The 9,541-nt window shown below is 38.6% G+C and overlaps 1 protein-coding gene across 6 annotated transcripts in view; it reads left to right on the forward strand.

The window, feature by feature from the left end:
- EDRF1 (erythroid differentiation regulatory factor 1) overlaps positions 1 to 8,400 on the forward strand; it is a 41,206-nt gene extending 32,806 nt beyond the window's left edge. For 4 of the 6 annotated variants that reach the window (XM_063102035.1, XM_063102038.1, XM_063102037.1 and 1 more), the window contains one exon: positions 7,564 to 8,400. In XM_063102035.1, the coding sequence (XP_062958105.1) occupies positions 7,564 to 7,735 (172 nt within the window). In that variant the 3' untranslated portion in view covers positions 7,736 to 8,400. The remainder of the gene's footprint in view (positions 1 to 7,563) is intronic. The other 2 variants (XM_063102036.1, XM_063102040.1) reach the window with 1 other exon arrangement.
- Positions 8,401 to 9,541: the final 1,141 nt, after the last annotated feature.

The following is a 9,541-nucleotide window of genomic DNA, read 5'->3' on the forward strand; positions in this document are numbered from 1 at the left end:
TGGCCCTACTACAAAATTTGAAAAGAAAAAAAAAAGAAAATCATCCTAATATATCCATTGTTATCAGGTATATTATGCATATTTGACCTATCTATATTTTAGGGTGTAGATTTTTGTCTCTTTTTTGTTTTAATTTGTATACAGTGAAATTCACGTTGTAGTGTATAGTTTTTCCAGCTTTGACAAATGCATACAGATGTGTGTCTCCTACCACAGGAGACAAAACAGTTCCATCTCTCCAAAAACTGTTCTAATAGTTCAGTTTCCTCCTGCTGCCCCTTTGTAGTCAACCCCTCACTCATCCCCAATTCTGTAGGATTTCAGGGAGAAAGCATGAGGACTTTTACCGTTAAGTATAACATCAGCTGTGGCGCTTTCATAGATGCCTTTATCAAGTTGGAGATGTTCCTTTCTTTTTTTTTTCTAAAAGATGACCGGTAAGGGGATCTTAACCCTTGACTTGGTGTTGTCAGCACCACGCTCAGCCAGTGAGCGAACCGGCCATCCCTATATGGGATCCGAACCCGGGGCCTTGGTGTTATCAGCACCGCACTCTCCCGAGTGAGCCACAGGCTGGCCCTGGAGATGTTCCTTTCTATTCCTAGTTTGCTGAGAGTTTTCGTCATGAATGGATGTTGAATTTTTGTCACACACTTTTGCCACATTTATTGAGATGACCATATGGTTTTCCCTCTTTAGTCTGTTAATATGGTTGCTTTGGATTGATTGATTTGTGTCCCCAAAGTTCATATATTAGAAGCTTGATCCCCACTGTAACTGTTGAAGGTGGGAAATCCTATTATGGTAATTGAAAGATGGGTCTTGGGGGGCCGGTCTGTGGCTCACTTGGGAAAGTGTGGTGTTGATAACACCAAGACCATGGGTTTGGATCCCTATATGGGGATGGCCAGTTAGCTCACTTGGGAGAGTGTGGTGCTGACGACACCAAGTCAAGCGTTACCTTACCAGTCATCTTTTAAAAAAAGAAAAAAAGATGGGTCTAGAAGAAGTGATTTGATTGTAGGACCATGCTGTAGTGAATGGATTAATAATGGTCAGGGGCGTGGTTCTTAGGGCTTTAAAAGGAGGGCACATGAGAGGTTAGTCTCTCTGCTCTGCCATATTCTGCCATGTGGAATGCCTGGGTCGCTGTCATCACTGCCAAGACCCTCACCAGATGTGTTCCCTAGACTTTGGACTTTACAGCCTCCAAAGCTGTAAGCAATAAATTTTGTTTTCTTTATAAAATACCCAGTTCCAGCTATTTTGTTATAAACAACAGAAGCGGACTAATATAATGGTTGATTATATTTACTCTTCAATTTTTTTTTTTTTTTTTTTTTGGCTTTTTGTTTTGTTTTGTATTGTTTTGGTGACTGGCCAGTATGGGGATCCGAACCCTTGACTTTGGTGTTATAACAGCACGCTGTAACCAAGTGAGTGAGCTAACCAGCCAGCTTACTCTTCAAATGTAAACCAGCTTTGTATTCTGGAACAAAGCCCAATATGTTGTGATGTATTATTCTTTTTATATATTACTGGATTCAATTTGAGGATTGTTGAGGATTTTTCTGTCTGTACAAGGGGTATATTGGTCTACAGTTTGCTTTTCTTGTAATGACTTTGTCTAGTTGGTATTAGAGCAGTGCTGGCCTCATAAGGCCAGTTGGCTAGTGTTCTCTCTCCTATTTTCTGAAAGAGATTGGGTAGAGTAGATATTATTTCTTCCTTAAACATTTATTAGAATTTACCAGTAAAACCATCTTCATCTGGAGTCTACTTTGTTGGAAGTTTTTAAAACAATGAATTCAATTTCTTGTCATAGATATAGTACTATTCAGGTTGTCTTTTTCTTGAATGAATGAAGGTTCATTTCATCTAAATTGTAGAACATAGAGGTTCACAGTATTCCCTTATTATCCTTTTAATGTCTCCAGGGGTTGTGGTGATAGCCCTTCTTTCAGTCCTGATATTGGTAATTTGTGTCTTCTTTCTTTTTTTTTTTGTCAGTCTAGGTAGAAGTTTATTGATTTTATTGATATTTCCAAAGAACCAGCTTTTGGCTTGACTGACACAATTCCTCCATTGTTTTTCTGTTTTAAATGTCATTGATTTCTGCACTTAATCTTTATTTCCTTCATTCTGCTTGTTTTGGGCTTAATTTGCTCTTTTCTAGTTTTTTAAGGTAGAAGCTTAGATTACTGATTGTAGACCTTTTTTCTTTTTTAATATAAGAATTTATATATTCTGCTTTAGCTACATCTAACAAATTTTGCTGTTATATATTTTTTTCATTCCTTTCAAAATAGTTTTGATATCCCCAGAGATGACTTCTGTGACTCATTTGTTATTTAGGAGTGTGCTGTTTAATTTCTAAATATTGAGACTTTCTAGAGATATTTCTGTAAGTAGGTAAGTAGGTTCATAGTATCATTCAGGTCTTCTGTATTCTCACTGACTTTCTACTTGTTTTGTCAATTTACTGAGAGAGGAGTGAAGTCTCTGCTTACAATTGTGACTTTATCTATTTCTGCCTTCAGCTCTATCAGTTTTGTTCTATGTATTTTTGAAGCTCTGTTAGGTGCATCCACATTTAGGATTGTTATGTCTTGGAGAAGTGACCCCCGTGCCACTATGTTATGTCCCTCTTTGATATTAATATAGCTACTCAGCTTTCTTTTGGTTAATATCTTTTTCCATCTGTGTCTTTTGTATTAAAAGTGAATTTCTTATCAATAGCATATAGTTGGGTCCCGCTTTTTTAATCCAGTCTTATAATTGATGTCTTTTGACATTTACATTTAATGTGATTATTGATGTAGTTGGATTAAGATATATTATCTTAGCTTTTCCATTTTTTTTTTTCTTTTTTTCTCTTTTTCTGCCTTCTTGGATTAATTGAACATTGTCTATGATTTCATTTTATTTCACTATTGATTTATTATTTATACTAGTTTTTAATTATTTTAGTGGTTGAATTAGGGGTTTATAGTATACCTCTATAATCAATCAGAGGCCACCTTCAAAATAATATTCTGCTTCACATTACTGTAAGGACCTTAAAACAGTATCCTCCCAGTTCCTCTCCTATCATTTATGCTATTGGTGTCGTACATTTTACTTTTATGTAGGTTGTAAACATAGAATACACTGCTACTAGTTTTTGCTTTAGACAGTTATCTTTTAAAGCAACTAAAAGTAAAGAGAACAAGGAAATTCATTTATTTATTCCATGTCCATTGCTCTTTACCTCTTTGTATAGGTACCATTTTCTGTCCAGCATCATTTACTTCTGCCAGATAAACTTCTTTTTGACATTTTTTGTAGTGCAGTTCTGCTGGCAGTGAATTCTGTCTTTTTGATAGTCTTACAGACTTTATTCCTCCTTCAGCTTTGGATGATCTTTTTACAGGGTATGGAATTCTGGGTTGACATTCTTTTTCTTTCAGAATTTTAAAGATGTTAGTCTGCTGTCTTCTGGCTGGTGTGTTTTGTAACCAGAAGCCTGCTGTGGTTCTTACCTTTGTTCATCTGTATGTAATGTGTCTTTTTTTTTCTCTAGCTTCCTTTCTGTCTGCACCACTCTTCTCCGTTTTCTCTTCTTTTTCTATGGTTCCAGTTATACCTATGTTAGACTGTTTGATTTTGTTACACAGCTGTTCAATTCTGTTTTTTATGCCCTTTTTTCTTTTTGTGATTTAGTTTGGGTAATTTCTACTGATCTGTCTTCAAGTTCACTGGTTCTTTGTTTTGTGTCATCTACAGTTGAACTTTTTAAAGGCATTCTTTATTTCTGTTACTGTTTCTCATTTCTGGCATTTCAATTAGGTTTTTCTTATAGTTTCCATCTCTGCTAAAATTACCAATCTGATTTTTCATGGTGTCCACGTTTTTCATTAGAGCCTTTAACATATAAATTGTAGTCCTTTTAAATCCCCTTTGTTATAGTTCCAGCATCTATGTCATATCCTTACTCTGGTTCTATTGATTCTTTGTCTCTTAGCAGTGCATTGTTCTTTCCTTGCCTTTCATACATCTCATAATTGTTGAAAACTGGACATGTCATATAGGACAGAAGAAACTGAGGGAAATCTTTTCTCTTTTTTTGCCTGGAAAGTTTTTACACCTTTCCCCTGCTAGGTCTTTAGTGTGGGGAGTTGAGTTCATTTTTCTATCCTGGAGTTGAGATATTTTTGTTGTGGTGGTTACTTTCTGTGCCCCACAGGCTTCAAGTTCTCCTAGCGTCACCTTGGTTTAGGGTGGGTGGCTCTGAGCCCATGGTTCTTCATGTCTGCTCCACCTTCCCATTCAGGTCTTCCCTTTGAGCAGCACCCCAGGGAGCATCTGTCTTGACACTTGTACAGCTCTGCCAGCCATATTCCACTGTCACTTGTCCTTGGTTGCTTCTTAGCCTGTTTAGCAGGGGAGGGGGGGAGTTGGACAGAACTTCTCATGTGTTTTGAGTAAGCTTCCATCTTAAGCAGGCACTGTGTCCCTGAGTCCCAAAGCTGCAGCCTTTCCGCTGCCCCTGCCCCTCCCCCAGGTAGAGTGTTTTTTTCTGTTCCATTCTCCTGTCTTCATTGACTTTCACCTGTGCCGAGGGTTGAAAGAGTTCATTCCCTCCGCGCTCGCTAAGGTTTTGTTTCATAGGGGAGAAGAGTCCTGGTGGGGCTGCCTGCCCCTCCACAGCACCTGCCCTTCCCCTTCCCCAGGTCTATGCCAGCAGGGTAGGGTCACTTTCTCAAGACCCTCGCTGGTCTTTTAAGTGAGCACCTGGTGGTATCCTTGGAGAAAAGCCTGCAGCGAGATGTTAGCTCCTCTAGTACATGCAACTCCCAAGGTCCTCACTCCTTCACCCGCCTTCACACGCACTACCAACTCAAGTATTTTAGCTAAATTCTTACCAGTGTCTGGCTGCATCTGCCCCAGTTAAGGAAGTACCACCCATTTCTCTATATATCAGCTTGTCTCCTGGGATTTGACTAGTTGGTTGCCCTCATGAGTTTGAGAAAAGCCATGACCTTTTAGTTTGCCCTCCTGTTGATGTTCTTGTAATGGTGGGTATGACACTTTTTCTAACTCTACGTCCCTCCAATAATTGCTGTTGAATAATTCTCTATAGCCTAAGGAGAGCTCTTATGTGGTGAGGAAATCTCAGTGTTAGTACACTGTCATCTCATTGTTGTTAATCCTCAATGTCTACTCCACATCCTGGTTCTGGTGTTTACACCATATCCTGGTTCTAGGACACAGCAAGGTATGGGGATGTGTTTGCTTAAATTTAGCAGATATGTTCATTTTTCTAAAGAACCAAAAGGCAAAGCAGATAGTGCATGTAGTAATACACAGTTCAAAGGAACTCATGGCTTTTCCTGCTTAACAGTGGGTAAATTTTAAAATTTTGTATTGGTTTCCACAAGGTGGCAATATAAATATATGATATTTGAGAAACAGTAGTAATTCATTAATTTTCACAAATCAGTGGTTCGAGTAATTGACTGACAAGTAATAGTTTCAGTGTTATTATGTCTTTTAGAATTGTAAGTCATATGCATGACCTAAGTAATTTTTATTTTAGTAGAGGGTTTTCTAGCTTTCCAGTTTTTCAGTTTACTGATAATACTCTGTTGAAAGAGATTTTAATGTAAAGTTTTCATGCATGATGCATAAAGTCCCATTTAGCTAATTTGTGTTGATTTTTCAAGGTTTATTACATAAAAGACTATTAAATGTGGTATTATGTTAATACAATATATATGGTGACAGGTCAAAACAAAAATATTGGATACTAAGTCAATGACTATTCCACTGATGTGCAAATGAAAACATCTATAATTTTATTGTTAAGAGGAAAACATCCTCTGCCGCAAGCCTAGTTATTTTACCATGAATCAATGGATATTCCCTTCTGGAATAAAGGAAAATCAAAATGAGACCTTAAAAAAAAGGAAATGTTAATGAATTTGTTTTGTCTTGACTGCTTTTTCTGTTTCTACCACTCCAGGCCAAAAAAAAAAAAGTTGGACTGAATAATCAAATTCTTAATTTTCTTAGATTCCTATAGAATTACAGCGAAATCTAAGAAAATTAAGATGCATTCAGTCTGTTAAAGTAAATCATTTTTATTTTCAGATTATGCAGGCACTTCATTATAAGACAACTGCAGTGGCATTGTCCTGCTAGAATTGCTAGTTTTGTTTGTTAGGTTGTGGGGTTTTTTTGTTTTTTTTTTTTCCTTTTTGGATTAAGAGTTCATTTGCTCTTATACAAATCATGCCTTCCTTAATGCATTTTCATCAATAGTTTCATTGAACTATAATCCCTATTCGAGAGTGTTTAGGCCAGCCATCAGATGGGAAGGTGGGTCCCATGGAGAAGAGATGAATGGAGCCAAGAACAGAAGAAAAGGGGATTCTTTACAGCTGGAGCCCTGGCCTGGTGGAGGGGGAGCTCTGCACTGGGGTGCTCTCCGGCAGGCCTGACTTGAAGGGCACTTGGGCGAAGAGAGAGAATTTGCATGCCATAGAGGAGAAAAGAGCATAGCATTTGGAATAAGAAAATATATTTTGACCTTGACCCAAATTATTAACCCTCTGATCCTTAGCTTTTACATCTGTAAAATAAGCATACTATTCCTTGCCCTCTGAGGGGACAGGCTTGCTATGGGGCTTAGACATGGCCATGCACATTGTGAGGGGTCACATCACCTGTTACCTGTTTGTGTGAGCCAGGGGTCTGTGTTACTTCTGGACTCATTCAAAAGGATTCTAGTAATGAACTGCCATGTAATTACTAGTCTTTCCAATAGTAACATAAATATAATGCATTGATCCATCATAAGGGGTAAATTACACAGCAAACTGTAAACGGAAGCAGTTTTAAAATGGAGTACTATCTGGTACTCTGCAGCAGAGGGACATTCTTCACACAGAAGCTACACTGACATTTTTAGAGTCAGTTGAGGTGCAGCAGTGCCTGTAAGTCAGGAGACTGTGCTTAAAGTCCTAGGTGCTTCTAGCTCTGGAGATAGCAGCCCAGCTGCCAGTTTAGACATGGGCTTGTTAGCACCGTAGGAGGTTTTTAGGCTGGGCTTGAAGAAGAGAGGAAATGCTGTGTACCTTCCCCTATGCCCGAGCCTATCTCCACTGTATTTTCTTCATGGTGTGTATCACCTGACACTCCATTTTCTTAGTTGTTTACTGTATGTCTTCCCCTGTCCCCTCCACCAACTCTTACCTCAGTAGACTGCAGATCCATGAAGGCAGGGATTCTTTTGTCTATTTTGTTCACTGCCGAGAGCAGTTCCTGGTACATGGCAGGAACTCAAATATTTATAAAAGGAATGAACATTGGTTTTAATTGATGTATTGAAATAAATGCTAAAAACAGGTCCACAAGGAATAGATAGAAGGAGGTAGGTATGGAATAGGCATTAATGGAATACATGCTTCTCTGTGAGAAGTGACAGCTGGGCTGATGCTGCTTGTTTTTCTGGCTCCATTTGAACTGTTGGTGGGCACCACTGTTCTGTTCATGTGTCTTCTTTTTTTTTTTAAACCTCAGCAGTAACATTGAAGAAGACGTAGTCCTCAAAACCAACAAGCAGATTTACTCCCAGCTTTTGAGAGCGACTGCGAACAAAAGTGCAGCGCTTTTGGAAAGAGTCGATGTCATCATCCGTTTGCTGGACCAGCTTGCTCCCGGCAGCAGGGCGAGTGGTGGCGCCGTGCAGTGACTTGTGCACACCTGTGTCTGCAGACGCACTGTCAGTGCCTTCTGAACACGGGAGCTGGTGTGTCCGTTTGGTGCTTCGTGTCATTAAATGTGAGGGAAATATCCACTTAAAATAGGTGCAGCAGTCGAATTACAAGGTTATCCTTGCCCACAACAGATAAATTATGGTTGAGTTCTTTGGCTTCATTTGAAGTGCTGAAATCCGTCAAACTTAAAGCTTTCAGCATCTGTTTCTTTGAGAAGTACATAGTACCGCAGTATTAATAGACTTGCTGTGATGCAGTTACACTTCTAAATATTTTTGAAGTATGTTAAGCTACACGGGTTTAAGATGCGATTATTTTGGATAAAATGTTACTTTGGTCAAGAGAACTTTTATCCAAATGATTTTATAGTTCAAATGGGTTTAAGAATTTCTAGTACATCTACAACGTCTCCTACATTGCACAGAAAAAAAGCGTGCCCTTTTTAAGCTTCAGTGCAGGATTTTCAAAGACTAGCCATTGTGCAGTTCTCTTTATTTAATGCACGTTCTGAAGGGACTCACTTTTCTTTGACTTTATATGATAGTTGGTCAAGAATAGGTACTACCCTTTTTTCATTTTAAACTTGAAAATGTGAATAAGGCAAGAAAACTATTTTGAATAAATTATTTATTTTTAAAAATGTCTTTGTATTTTTCCATTTTGCATTTTTCACACTGAGTTTTGATTTGAACTCAGTTTAATTAATAAACTTTACAAAGTAAGGATCAAAACATTAAAATTCTGCCATCCACTAAATTCTCTCTAGAATATTTTACTTATTGCTGCTGCTTTGTGGATCTTGTCCAGTTGCATACAAACATACTGTTTTCAGTGCCTACAGTGTACAAGGCTGTTTCTCTTTCATAATTAATACTCTCAATTTCAAGAAGGATAGTATATAACATGTAAGTCAAACAGACTCAGTCGTGCCAGCGTGAGGGTCTGGATTCCTGTTCATGACACTGTTGTAGACAAGGCTGCGGCCTGGGCCTGGGCCTGAGCGCAGGAAGAGGTGCTACTGGTTCCTTGAGGCCTCCAGACAGCTGATGTGCCCTGTGCAGATGCTGCCCCTCCCACACCAGCTACACGTCTATGAAGGAAGAGGAACTATGCTAGAAAATTGTCTGGAATAAACTGGTTTTGGTTAGCTCAGTTGGTTAGAGTGCAGCCTTACAACACCAAGGTCATGGGTTCATATCCCCGTACCAACCAGCCACCAAAAATTAAAAAGTAAACTGGTTTTAAGCTGAATTTTTACAAGCCACTTCCTTTTACACAAGGATTTGCAGGTGTTTTCATTGACAGTGAGTTGACACCCATCATAGCTTGACAGAATTGTCTCTTGCCATTTGTCCACTCCCTTATTTGGTTTGCGTTGTCCTTGGATCAGATCTGCATCTGTTTGCAAAAATTAATCTTTGAAGCCCTTAAAGTTTTGCCCAAATTCTAAAGCAATTGAACAAAGTCAGCACTGTCTCGTTTCCAGATTACATCATTCTATTGCCTTTTGCAGTAGGCACACACACTGAGTAAAACTATTCTGCTAGTTAAACCTGGACACTTCCATTGATTATATTGTCTCCTGGATTAATAAATTCAGAAATGAGCTGGAGTTAGGGACAGTAGAGGTGCTGATCTTGTCCCCTACCCCCTATCCTTAGCCAAACAGCCTATCAGTCAACAGGAAAATTTGTTTTTAAGCAAGAAAATATAAATTCTAGCTGTCTTCTCTTGTCAAGGCAATAACATGAAAGTACCTACAGAGAAAAAAAGATCCTTTT

This window comes from Cynocephalus volans, chromosome 7 (assembly GCF_027409185.1).
Source record: "Cynocephalus volans isolate mCynVol1 chromosome 7, mCynVol1.pri, whole genome shotgun sequence".
NCBI lineage: Eukaryota > Metazoa > Chordata > Mammalia > Dermoptera > Cynocephalidae > Cynocephalus > Cynocephalus volans.